A 14,442-nucleotide genomic window follows, 5' to 3' on the forward strand; every position below is an offset into this window, starting at 1 on the left:
ATATTTTTTCTGAGGACCTTCTTGTCCTCAAGTGCAATGATAACAGGTGAGCGATATAGGTCCATTCGACCGTTTTTATACAATTTGCTTACATTTCCGCCGATATTTTCTTGAAATCTTAATAGAATTCAAATTGTATTACTTCTAAAGCAGTGTTGAAAAATTGAAGCGATAAATGAATGCACTACGCGCGTTTTTGTGTACGTGTCGATAAACAAAAGCAACGGCGATGTGAATTAGATATTACAATAGGTTGCACGTGCTCTCTGAATGGAAAATTACCGGCATGACGTTTTGATATCTTTACGATTCGCGGGTAAATTCCAGTATATCAAAGTAGCAACTGAAGCATCTCCAAGTTTGTTGACGTTTTTCGAGATGTAATTTCTGAATTTCATTAAAGCTACGATCGGTCGAGTATACAGTGAGGTCCACTTGTCCTATCCAGACTTTAACTCGCCAGTGCGAGCGGGCGAGTGGAATTTTACACCCCTGAAAAACATGACCATCAGAGGGCGTGGTCACTTTTCCCTATATGTATATAGTGGAAACTTTAAAAATAATCTTGTGTGAAACTTCTAGCCCGATTTTAAAATAATTTACATAAATGCTTCTTGTGTGACCCTCTACCAAGATTATTCAAGTTATTCCGATTGTCAAAAACCATGGCTGCAAGGGGGCGTGGTCACTTTTCCCTTTATGTATACCATACTTGTCCAAATTATTGCCCTAAGGTCAAAAGATGAACACACCACTGTGTCTGACATGTACTAACTATTGGCTTTTATATTAGAAACTAAGTTCAAAAGTGTGTGTGACATGTATGCAATATAGGTTAACATAGAAGAAACCTAACTCTGTACTTATACAAGCACACTTGAAGCCTTGTACACAGGTGAGCGCTTCAGGGTGACCCTCTTGTTTTATTATTGGGAAAAACCGAAACCACTTTTCTGTAGTACAACATGGATGGTACCTCAAATTTTTAGGTGTATTCTGACATATCTGTACCTGGTAAGGATTATTTTGTGGACATTTTTTTTCAATTTCTTCCCTTTGTTCCAGTCTTTTAGGCTTCAACAGTCAAGTTCTTTAAATTTTGCTTCCATCCTCTGATATAACCCTTCGGGCGTATATTGCCCCGCTTAGCAGAGCTCTTGTTGTGGACTAGAATTACTTCCCTTTGATATTACTGTAAATAGCATATTTTGTAACTTTTTTATTACTTACTGTAGGGAAAAACCAAGACCACTTTCTTGTGGTACAACTTGGATGGTACCTCAAGTTTAGGTGTAGTTTGACATATCCGCACCTGGTAGAGATTTTTTTGTGACTCAGAATTTGTGTGTGGCGGGTGTGTGTGTGGAGGGGGTGGGGTGGGGTTTAGTGATCGTTGCTGTTAAATAACTTAGTTTGGGTCAAGATATTGAAATTTCTTCCCTTTGTTGTTCCTGTCCTTTGGATTTAGATATTTTTTTTGAGGACCTTCTTGTTTAAAGTGCAATGATAACAGGTGAGCGATATAGGGCCATCAGGGCCCTCTTGTTATAATATTATGCTCCATTTTTGACTTAGCAAATTTTTAGCTTTTTGTATGTAAGCTGATATCTGGGTATCCGTTAATGGGAATGGAATGAACCTTCACACACTTGTTCACTTGGAGAAATGACATACAGTGTATATGTTACGTAACATTTTACAAAACTGTGCCCCTTTTTAGCTCACCTGTAACATAGTGACAAGGTGAGCTTTTGTGATCACCCTTCGTCCGTCGTCAGTCCGTCCGTCCGTCTGTGCGTTCGTCAACAATTTCATGTCTGCACGATAGTGGTTTCATTTATGATTTTATTTTAACCAAACTTGCACAGAACTTGTATCACCGTAAGATCACGGTTCCTTTCTTGAACTGGCCAGATCCCGTTATGGGTTCCAGAGTTATGGCCCCTGAAAGGGCCAAAATTAGCTATTTTGACCTTGTCTGCACAATAGCAGCTTTATTTATGATTTGATTTTTACCAAACTGGCACACAACTTGTATCACCATAAGATCTTGGTTCCTTTTTTGAACTGGCTAGATTCCATTATGGGTTCCAGAGTTATGGCCCCTGAAAAAACCATAATTAGCTATTTTGACCTTGTCTGCACAATAACAGCTTTATTTATGATTTGATTTTTACCAAACTGGCACACAACTTGTATCACCATAAGATCTTGGTTCCTTTCTTGAACTGGCCAGATTCCATTATGGATTCCAGAGTTATGGCTCCTGAAAGGACCAGAATTAGCTATTTTGACCTTGTCTGCACAATAGCAGCTTCATTTATGATTTGATTTTAACCAAACTTGCACACCACAAGATCTTGGTCCCTTTCTTGAACTGGCCAGATTCCATCATGGGTTCCAGAGTTATGGCCCCTTAAATGTCCAAAATTGGCTATTATGGCTTTTGCAGTTATATAGAGACTTCATTTATGGTTTTATTTGATACAAACTTCCAAAATATCTTCAACAACAATAAATCTTGGATTCCATGATAAATCAGATCCAATCATAGGTTCCAGAGTTATTTTATATCTGATTACCTCCCCTGATTGTAATCAAAATGGATTTATATCAGTAAGTACTTACAGGACTTATTTGAAATTTCATTATTGTTATTTGTAGGACTGAGACAATCAGGGTAGATAACTATGGACTGATTTTATGTCAAATTACCTCCCTTTATTTCAAATTAAAATTGTTCTATCTCCATAACTAATGAAGATACTGATCTGAAATTTCATTTATGTCAACAGATTTATTTGGCAGATCCTTCTGTTTCCACTTACAATATTTTTTTTTAATTACTTCCCTTTTACGTTACTATTAATAGCTTATTTTTAGTAACTTTTTTATTATTGGCCGTAGGGAAAACACGAGACCAGTTTTCTGTGGTACAACATGGATGGTACCTCCAATTTTTAGGTATATTTTAATATATCTATACCTTGTAAGATTTTTTTTTCTTTTTGGTTAAATTTCTTCCCTTTGTTGTTCCTGTCCTTTGGACTTAGATATTTTTAGGACCTTCTTGTCCTCAAGTGCAGTGATAACAGGTGAGCGATACAGGGCCATCATGGCCCTCTTGTTTGACTTTAATATTCTTTCAATTGACAAGGGTGTTGAATAGTCGAGAGTTGCTATCATCTGCCAGCTTTTGTTATACAATTAACAGTTACTGCATGATATTTAATTATGAAAGAAGCTCTACCAAATTGATATATACAGTCGAATACCGTTACCTCGATATTCAAGGGACTGTTAAAATTGCATCGACGTATCCGAAGTTCGACGTAACGATATCGACTATTTGGGACAACTTTGTACTTGTGTCTGACGTCTATATTGTCACTATATCCAATGCTTTTTCAGAAGGTTTGAAAAGGGAAAGAAATAATATAACGTAAATACGATTTTAATTTTATTGACAAATAAACATCTTAATTAAATACATACATGCAGTTAAGTTTTAATTTTTTCAAAATATACGTGTAAACATTAGCATTTTATTTCTTCCATAAACAAGTCTGAATGCAGCTGTAATGTTCCTAGTTGAGTAGTCATTTTGACTGTGCTTCGATAACGAAAATTTGTCTGTGTAATACGCATATTGTTACTCAATCCTAAATGAAAAATATTTCATCCGAATTAGTTGTTATATTGGAAAACAAGTTGCCCGCTTGCACGCTGTTTTATAAGACTAATTATTCGGAATTAAAAGCAAACTTCCTAACATTTTAATTGGATTAAAGATTAAATAACAAACACACTAACTTGATTATGATAAATACATTGCCGGACAACAATAGTTTGCTTTTCACACCTTACAAATAACATGGATATTTTTTGACACGCTGTGATATCGACGAAACCAGGTGTAAAAACATTACAGGTAAGTTGACAGGACTGAAAAATCTCATCGAGCTAAACAAAATATCGAGCTAATCATATCGAGGTAATGATAAATAATTACATTAGAATGTATAGGGAAAAATCGGGACCGACTAAAACACATCGTGCTAACCGGAGTATCGAGCTAACCGATATCGAGGTAACGATATTCAACTGTATTTAATAATGGTAAATACATTTGATGAGAATTTTCTAATTTTGAAGTTAATAGCAGAAGATTTAATATTTAAATGAAAGATGGGCATTGGATATCTGTAAATAAATCTTATTTTATCCTACATTATCTTACAGGTGAAGTATTGAAGACAGTACAGAGTTCTGGAGCTGTTGATGTAGACATTGCAGTAACCGCTGCTAAGAATGGGCAGAAAATTTGGGCGAGTATGTCTGGATTTGAAAGGGGACAGGTACTGAAACGTGCAGCAGACATATGCAGGGTAAGGCCTTCTAATGTATTTATAAGAAAGTGTTTAACTGTAGTACTAGATTGTGAAAATAAAATGTGCCTGACTTTGAAATATAAGTCATAGTTGTAAGTGTTACCACACTGTTATTAATTCAGTTCAACCTCATGTTTGCCACCAAATCTGTACACAGTTTTATATTATTTTTGCCTTTATATTATGGATATCGATATAATTCATACATTATTCTTGAGGTCTCCAAGGATTGTGGAAGAAAACTTTTTGTGCCCCCCCCCCCCCCCCCCCCCATGAGTGGTGGGGGGCATATAGATTTGGTCTTGTCCGTGGGTCCGTCCGTGCCCGCGAAATGATGGTTAAGTGACTTCATAACGGTACTTTCTCTTTGATGTCATTCATTCCGTTCTGTTTATGTGACCTTTTTCTTTTTATGTGACTGATAGAACAATAGAGAGAACAATGGGGGTGTCACATAAATACCGTTTCGTTAGAGCATCCGTCTGTCCGTCCGTCCGTCGGAAATTCATGACGTGCCTAGCTCGAAAAGTATTTGATATAAATTGATGAAACCTTGCATGAGTCTTTATCACACTTTGCTGTCAAACCACAGGTCCGGGATTCGAATCCCAGTCCAGGCACTGCAAATTCCTGAGATGCTCTTGAGTGTCTCCCACCTAACTAGAGGCCTGTACTGGTTCTTCCCAGGAAAGACGGCTTTGCGTGTATCGGTGCTATAAACCGGGCACGTTAAAGAATCAGACTTTCTATTCGCAAAGAGCTAGGCTAAGTTAGCCAGACACGTCTGTATCTAAAACGTTCTCTCCGTCTGTTCTGGGGGCTTTATCTCACTCTGTCCCTATCATGTCAGATCACTCTGTGTCTGTACTAGTAGAGGATGAATTCCGCGCCCTGTGTGGCTGCATTTGCTGTATGTAAAGCGCCTTTGAACGTGTTTATCATGAAAAGTCGCTATATAAATCTGGTATAATAATAATAATTTTTAGCTCACCTGAACTTTGTTCAGGGTGAGCTATTGGTATAGTTGGATAGTCCGGCATCCATTGTCCGGTGTCAACATTTTTACTTAAATATCTTCTCTGAAACTACTGGTCAGAATTACACCAAACTTGGTCAGTAGCATCCAGGCATAGACCTCTATCAAGTTTGTTCAAATGGTTCCCCTTGGCCTCATTTTATGGGCTGCCTGAGCTAAAAATAGAATAACCTTTAAAGAACTTCTTCTCATGTACCATTTGATTGATCTTCATCTTAGTCTGTAACATCATTATAATGTCCTCTCCAAAGTTTGCTAAAAATAGAAATACCTTTAAAAAATTTCTTCTCATGAATGATGGATTTGATGGATCTTCATCAATCTTTGTCTGCAGCATCATTATAAGGTCCTCTCTCAATTTTGTTCAAATTAGGGCACTTGGCTACTTTTAGGGGCTGCTAGAGCTAAATTAGAAATACCTTTAAACAACTTCTACACATACATGATGGATCTTCATAAAACTTGGTCTGTGCCACTAGAGCTAAAATTAGAAAAACCTTATAAACACTTCTTCTCATGAACTGCTTGATGGATCTTCAAGAAGCTTGGTCTGTAGCATCATTATAAGGTCTTGTCCCAAATTTGTTAAAATGGTGGCACTTGACCCCTTTTTGGGGCCATTAGAGATAAAAATAGAAATACACCTTTTAAAAAACGTTTTCTCATTAACTGCTTGAAGAACCTCTAACAAACTTGGTCTGTAGCATCATTATAAAGCCTCTCCCAATTTTGTTTAAATGGGGGCACTTGTCCCCTTTTAAGGGCTGCTAAAGCTAAAATTAGAAATACCTTTAAACGACATCTTCTCATGAACTGCAAGATTGATCTTCTTGGTCTGTAGCATTATTATAAGGTCCTCTCCCAATTTTAAACAAGCAAATTCGATGAATTGGAATCCCCCGCCGAAAGGGTCAGAGTTGAGGAACGGCAAAAAAATATACCCAGCAAAAAGTTAAGAATGTTACCAAGAAGCAAATAATTTCATTAGTCAAAATCAAATTAAAAGAAAATGAATGGTTTGTTTGGGTGGGGGGTGGGGGCTGGGGTGAGGATACAACAGTTTACATGTTGATTATAAATATTGATAGAAAACGAAAAATGAAAAAAAAAAATTGGTGGGGGGGGGGGGGGGGGGGGGGGGGGAGGGGGGGGGACCAAGGTAAGGGGGTGACCAGGTGTAGGTACACAACATCACATGTTTATAATAAATGTTCATGGAAAAGAATGAAAGAAGTTTAATGAAATTCTTCCAATTGGCTGGTTTGTTATGTACAGATCTGTGGATTTTTAAACAATCAAAGGGCAATAACTATATGGAAAATTGACCAATTGAAAAAAAAACTTGAAGGGCATCGTCGCAGTATCTTGGTTCATGTCTATTTCAAGTTTGATGAAATTCTACCTGCTAGTTACTGAGAAATGGCTACAGACGGACATTTTTCATTAAATCAAGGGCAATAACTCTGAGGGAAATTGACCTATCAAAAAAAAAACTTGACAGGCATCAGCACAGTATCTTGGTTCATGTCCGTTTCAAATTTGATGAAATTCTACCTGTTAGTTACTGAGAAATGGCTGCAGACGGACATTTTTTATTAAATCAAGGGCAATAACTCTGAGGGAAGTTGACCAATCAAAAAAAAAACTTGACGGGCATCATCGCAGTATGTTGGTTCATGTTTATTTCAAGTTTCATGAAATTCTACCAAGTAGTTACTGAGAAATGGCTGCAGACGGATTGACGGACGGACAACGCCATTTCAATACCCCCTCCCGATTTCATCGGCGGGGGATAAAAAATGGGGGCAGTCGGTCCCTTTCAGGGGCCCCTACAACTAAAATTAGAAATACCTTTAAACAATTTCTTCTCAAGGAAAATTGTTCACTTGGGGACAGTTGACTCCTTTTAGGGGTTACTAGGGCTAAATGTGAAAATACCTTTTAATGACTACTTCTCATGTACCACTCAATGGATCTTCATCAAACCTGGTCTGTAGCATCAATATAAGGTTCCGTCATAAATTTGTTCAATTTTTGGTGTTTGGCCCCTTTATGGGTCAGATGGTTAAAGTTGTCTTCAGGTGAGCGACTTAGGCCCATTTGGGCCTCTTGTCTTTGTTTTCAGTCAAAGCAAGAAGAGTTGGCAAGAGCAGAGACATTTGACACAGGAAAGCCAATATGGGAAGCAAGATTTGACATACAGGGCTGTTCAGATTCTGTAGAATACTATGGGGGACTTGCTTCAACTATATCAGGTATTAAAATTACCTGAGGGTGAATAATATTTACAGCCAGGGTGAACTGGAATCTTCAGTTACAATGCTGATGATCTAGGAGACTAAACTATGTCAATGATACAATGTTTTAATGAACAAGGAGGGTACTGACTGTGATTCCATGTCACTTACACAAGTGCTGAATGAACAGTTTATGTGATCCCTGCCTGTTATCTTGATGTTTTCTATGTTTGTATTGCTTGTAACATTGGATCATTCAAGCTTTTTGCATCAATGTGTATGGTTTTATTGTGTGTGTTTGTTTATAATCAACAACCATTAACTATGTGGGTGACACCTACAGAAGAATGTTAGCCACTAGGTGGATGATGCAAGGTACAGAATACCCTGCTATTTTTAGCTCACCTAAATTTTATTCAAGGTGAGCTATTAGTATAGGTGGATAATCCAGTGTTTGGCATCAATTGTCCTGCATCAACATTTTACTTATACATCTTCTTCTCTGAAACTAATTGTCAGAATTACACCGAACTTGGTTGGCAGCATCTTAGCATCAACCTCTGTCAAGTTTGTTCAAATGGTTCACCTTGGCGTCTTTTTAAGGGCTGCCAGAGGTATAACTGAAAAACCTTTAAATGACTTCTTCTCATGAACCTCTTGATGGATTTTCATCAAACTTGGTCTGTAGCATTATTTTAAGGTACTGTCCCAAATTTGATCAAAGGGGGCATTTGGCCCTTTTCTGGGGCCACTAAAGCTAAAAATAGAAATATCTTTATTGTAATAAACAACTTCTTATGAAATGCTGGATAGGTCTTCATCAGACTTGGTCTGTAGCATAATCCTATGTTTGTTCAGATGTGGGGAATTGGCCTTGGAGCTAAAAAATAAAAATACCTTTAAATGACTTTTCATGAACTGCTGCATGCATCTTGATCAAACTTTGTCTGTAGCATCATCTGTAAGGTTTTCTCCAAATTTTATTCAAATGGAGGCAGTCTCACTAGCACTTAAAATAAAAATACCTTTGACTTCTCATGAACCAATGGGTGGATTTTCATCAAATTTAGTCTAGCATCATTATAAGGTCCTTTCACAAATTTGTTCAAGTGGAGGTGCCCCTCCCCTTTTAGGGGCCACTAGAGCTAAAAATAGAAATGCCTTTAAAAAATTTCTTTTCATGAATTGCTTTAAAGGTCTTCATCAAACTTGATTTGTGGCATCATTATAAGGTCCACTTCAAACTTTTTCAGTTGGGGACACTTGACCTCTCCTAGGTAGCTAGAGCTAGAAAATAAAAATGCCTTTAAATGCCTTTTCTTGTGATCAGCTTGTTGGATCTTCATTAAACTTGATATGTAGTATCACTATAAGGTCCTCAACCAATTGTGTTCAATTGGGGGCTCATGGTCCCTTTAAGGGAAGTTGTGCACATTTTGTTTTTTTTGAGATTTTAGTTAAAATATGCATGAAAGGGCCAAAAATTTGCGTAACACCTTTTTAAAAAACAGTTGACCAAGGGTGATGAAACATTAGAGTAATGCTGTTCAGCATGTGAAATTGCAGTAAAGACATTAAAGTTAATGTTGCACATATCTCCACAAGAGTTTGATCCAGTCTTTAAACATTTGGGTATTGTTATATAGCATGTGAAGTTGTGCACCTTAGCCATTTAAGTTCCCTACCTGTGGAACACCAGAGAGGACTATAAGAATGTCCTCCATCCATCCTTCCATCTGTCCACAAACCTGGATTCTGGAATTACTCAAAAAGTATTCAGGCTAGGTTAATAAAACTTGATATGTGAATAGAGGGCAATATGTAGATAATGCACGTACATGGCTTATGCTTGTAGGTCACTATTGAAGATCAAGTAAAAATTGTTTCCTCTCCATAACTTTTGTATGCATTGATGGATTATCTTAGTGCTACACACAAATGTTTCCCATGATGAGACATTGTGTCAGCACATGATCTATGCTTGTCGGTAAAAGGTCAAGGTCTCTGTTTAAAAAGGTAAAGTAAAAATTTGTTGGTCAAAGTCTCTGTTTAAAGTCAAGTAAAAATTTGTTTCCACTCCATAACTTTCTATTGCAGTGAAGGATTTATTTATTACTAAACAGAAATGTTCCCTGTGCATATTACCTATGGTTGTCGGTCAAAGGTCAAGGTCAGTATTGAAGGTGAAGTAAATTTGTTTCCACCCAATGAATTTTATGTGCATGGATGGATTATCTTAATACTGCACACAAATGTTTCCCATGATGAGACAATGTGAGGCATACATGATCTATGCTTGTAGGTCTAGGTCACTATTGAAATTTAAGTAAAAATAGTTTTTGTTTCTTTGAGCTCCTAAATGCTTTGAAGCATTTTTAGTCCAAACATTGTTGCCAACAACAAACACAGAGTTTTCCGCCAGTAAGGGACTTCTGTATTGCCCTTGGAATACTTGGTCACTTGCTCTTTTTGATTTCTCTCTGCCAGACAAGAGTTATGGTCCTTGACTTAGTAAAAAGACATAAAAGTTTGTGTCACATATATCTCAAGAAGTATTTGACCTAGAGTTGTTAAACCTTATATGAATATTATTCAGCATGTGAATTTGTGCACCTGAGATTTTGTTTGGGAATTTTCTCAGTAAGCCCAGAATCACACTGGCCATAGCTTTCACAGAAGCAGTGGTTCCAACACTGCGCAGTGGAGGATTCGTCGCAGAAACAGTGGAGATATATGGCCGACTGACTACATTTACGCTGTCATCGGTAGTTTTTCTAATGAGTTTTTCACGTTTGAATGAAAACAACCAGTGAGACAGGAGCCCACATGTGTACTCTTCCAGCCACAAACACTTGTTCAGTGCAATTCTTTGTCATTAATGTAAACACTTCTGTACAGTTTGACGAGGGACTGTCGTTTTTGTGCCCCCCATGAGTGGTGGGGGGCATTTAGATTTGGTCATGTCCGTGCGTGTGTGCGTCCGTCCAAAGTTCGTAACGCACCTAGCTCAAAAAGTATTTGATATAAATTGATGAAACCTTGCATGAGTCTTTATCATGATATCAACTTGCGCACCTCCTATTTTTCATTGGCTCCGCCCCATATTTTTAGAGTTACGGCCCCTGAAATAGTCTAAAATGCACATTTTCACCTTGTGACACGCCTAGCTCAAAAAGTATTTGATACAGATTCATGAAACCTTGCATGAGTCTTTATCATGATATGAACTTGCGCACCTCCTATTTTTTTGTCTGGCTCCGCCCCCTGTTTTTAGAGTTATGGCCCCTGAAATAGTTAAAAATGCACATTTTCACCTTGTGACACACCTAGCTCAAAAATTATTTGATATAGATTCATGAAACCTTGCATGAGTCTTAATCATGATATGAACTTGCGCACCTCCTATTTTTCATTTTGGTCTGCCCCCCTGTTTTTAGAGTTACGGCCCCTAAAATAGGCAAAAATGCCCATTTTCACCTTGTGACGCGCCTAGCTCAAAAAGTATTTGATATAAATTGATTAAACCTTGTACGAGTCTTTATCATGATATGAACTTGTGCACCTCCTATTTTTTGTCTGGCTCCTTCCCCAATTTTCAGAGTTATTGCCCCTGAAATAGTCAAAAATGCACATTTTCACCTTGTGACATGCCTAGCTCAAAAAGTATATGATATAAATTGATTAAACCTTGTACGAGTCTTTATCATGATATGAACTTGTGCACCTTCTATTTTCTATCTGGCTCCGTCCCCTGTTTTCAGAGTTATTGCCCCTGAAATAGTCAAAAATGCACATTTTCACCTTGTGACATGCCTAGCTCAAAAAGTATTTCATATAAATTGATTAAACCTTGTATGAGTCTTTGTCATGATATGAACCTGCGCACCTCCTATTTTTTGTCTGACTCCGCCCCCTATGTTCAGAGTTATTGCCCCTGAAATAGTCAAAATTGCTTATTTTCACCTTTAGACGCACATAGCTTAAAAAGTATTTAATATAAATGGTTGAAAACTTGCATAAGTCTTTGTCATGATATAAACTTGCACATCTTTTATTTTTTGGCTGGCTCCACCCCCTATTTTTAGCTCACCTGTCACATAGTGACAAGGTGAGCTATTGTGACCGCTTGATGTCCGTCGTCCGTCGTCAGTCGTCCGTCATGCGTCAACAATTTGTAAAAAAATCTTCTTCTTGAAAACCACTGGGCAGAATTACACCAAACTTCACAGGAATGATCCTTGGATGGCCCCCTTTCAAAATTGTTCAAAGAATTGAATTCCATGCAGAATTCTGGTTGCCATGGCAACCGAAAGGAAAAACTTTAAAAATCTTCTTCTCAAAACCCAGAAGCCCTAGAGCTTAGATATTTGGTGTGAAGCATTGCCTAGTGGACCTCTACCAAATTTTTTCAAATCATGACCCCAGGGTCAAAATTGACCCCGCCCCAGGGGTCACTTAATTTTACATAGGAAAATCTTCAAAAATCTTCTTCTCAAAAACCAGAAGCCCTACAGCTTACATATTGCCTATTGGACCTCTACCAAGTTTATTCAAATCATGACCCCGGGGTCAAAATTGACCCCACCCCAGGGGTCACTTGATTTTACATAGGAAAATCTTCAAAAAATTTCTAAAAATAAACCAGAAGGCTTAGAGCTTAGATATTTCACATGTAGCATTGCCTAGTGGACCTCTACAAAATTTGTCCAAATCATGACCCCGCCCCAGGGGTCACTTGATTTTACATAGGAAAATCTTAAAAAATCTTCTTCTCAAAAACCAGAAGCCCTAGAGCTTAAACATTTGACATGTAGCATTGCCTAGTGGACCTCTACAAAATTTGTTCAAATCATGACCCCGGGATCAAAATTGACCCCGCCCCAGGGGTCTCTTGATTTTACATAGGAAAATCTTAAAAAATCTTCTTCTCAAAAACCAGAAGGCCTAGAGCTTAGATATTTGACATGTAGCATCGCGTAGTGGACCTCTACTAAAGTTGTTCAAATCATGACCTGCCCCAGGGGTCACTTGATTTTACATAGGAAAATCTTCAAAAATTTTCTTAAAATAAACCAGAAAGCCTAGAGCTTAGATATTTCACATGTAGCATTGCCTAGTGGACCTCTACAACATTTGTTCAAATCATGACCCCTGGGGTCAAAATTGACCCCTCCCCTGGGGTCACTTGATTTTACATAGGAAAATCTTCAAAAAATTTCTAAAAATAAACCAGAAGGCCTAGAGTTTAGATATTTCACTTGTAGCATTGCCCAGTGGACCTCTACAAAATTTGTTCAAATCATGTCCCCCGGGGTCAAAATTGACCCCGCCCAGGGGTCACTTGATTTTACATAGGAAAATCTTTAAAAAAAAGTTCTAAAAATAAACCAGAAGGCCTAGATCTTAGATATTTGACATGTAGCATTGCCTAGTAGACTTCTACAAAATTGTTCAAATCATGACCCCCGGGGTCAAATTGACCCCACCCCATGTTGCATTGCCTAGTGGACCTCTACAAAATTTGTTCAAATCTTGACCCCCCAGGGTCAGATTGACCCAGCCCAGGGGTTACTTGATTGTACATTGAGAAATCTTCATAAATTTGCTTAAAATAAACCAGAAGGCCTAGATCTTAGATATTTGATATGTAATATTGCCTAGTAGACTTCTACAAACTTTGTTCAAATCATGACCCCTGGGGTAAAATTGGCCCCGCCCCAGGGGTTACTTGGTTGTACATCGGAAAATCTTCCAAAAAAATTCTAAAAATCATCAGTTTGACATTTGAAACATGTAGCTCATATTACTCAGGTGAGCGATTCAGGGTCATCATGACCCTCTTGTTAAAGTTATGGCCCCTGAAATAGTAAAAAAATGCACATTTTCACCTAATTATGTGCCTAGCTCAAAAATTATTTAATGTTAATTCATGAAACCTAGCTTGAGTCTTTATAATGATGTGTCCTTGCACACTTTGCATTCTTCTTGAGAATCTTTGTGCTTATTGCAGTTATGGACTTGAAATAGACAAAATAGTGGACTTTCTGTTTGTGATGCTCATAGCTCAAAAATATATGGTCTAGAATAATGAATCCTTTTCATAAAATGTTTGTTTAGGCTAAACCCCATTAACACTGCAAACATTTGAATTATTGCCCCTTATTTGTGTAAAATGTACCAATTGGGGGCACACCCTGTGTCCTAAAGACACATTCTAGTTGTAGAATTTCCATCAAAAATGGTAAAATTTTGTACAAAACGACCCCTGAGCATGTTTGCATCAAAACGTAAGTACTGTCATCCTACGAATATAAGACGCACATTTTTTTACGAGATTCTGGTCTTGAAGGACCGATGCGTCCTATATATGGGGATAGAAAAAGACCAAACATTTGCCCCCGACTCAAAAATTAAGAAAATCGATCTTTGTTTACCCAACGTACCTCTATATTGAAGAGAATTCAAGGGGAGTAAATACCAGTGACGCTGGCATATATTGATTGTCTGATTAAATGCTGACCACATGCAACTTCTGCATTGTATGATATACCAACTTGACTAAGATACAATACAATGACTAATACTTAACATACCATTACAAAATGCCACTGAACAGCTGCGTTATAGGAATTAAGTGTTTGTGCAGATTAGAGACCACCAATTGTTTTCCCATAGACTTACATTATAACATTAAGGCGTGTACGGCCTTCCATACATCGAAACATGTATATCTAACTACATAGTTTTCAAGAACTATCTTAGTTCTACCAAAATATCG

The 14,442-nt window shown here is 37.6% G+C and overlaps 1 protein-coding gene across 3 annotated transcripts in view; it reads left to right on the forward strand.

The window, feature by feature from the left end:
- Nucleotides 1-14,442, forward strand: part of LOC123531280 (4-trimethylaminobutyraldehyde dehydrogenase A-like) — a 67,625-nt gene that overhangs the window by 17,379 nt on the left and 35,804 nt on the right. For all 3 annotated transcript variants that reach the window (XM_045312101.2, XM_045312102.2, XM_053517504.1), the window contains 2 exons: nt 4,243-4,388; nt 7,553-7,682. In XM_045312101.2, the coding sequence (XP_045168036.2) occupies nt 4,243-4,388; nt 7,553-7,682 (276 nt within the window). The remainder of the gene's footprint in view (nt 1-4,242; nt 4,389-7,552; nt 7,683-14,442) is intronic.

The sequence above is a fragment of the Mercenaria mercenaria genome, chromosome 11 (genome assembly GCF_021730395.1).
Source record: "Mercenaria mercenaria strain notata chromosome 11, MADL_Memer_1, whole genome shotgun sequence".
NCBI lineage: Eukaryota > Metazoa > Mollusca > Bivalvia > Venerida > Veneridae > Mercenaria > Mercenaria mercenaria.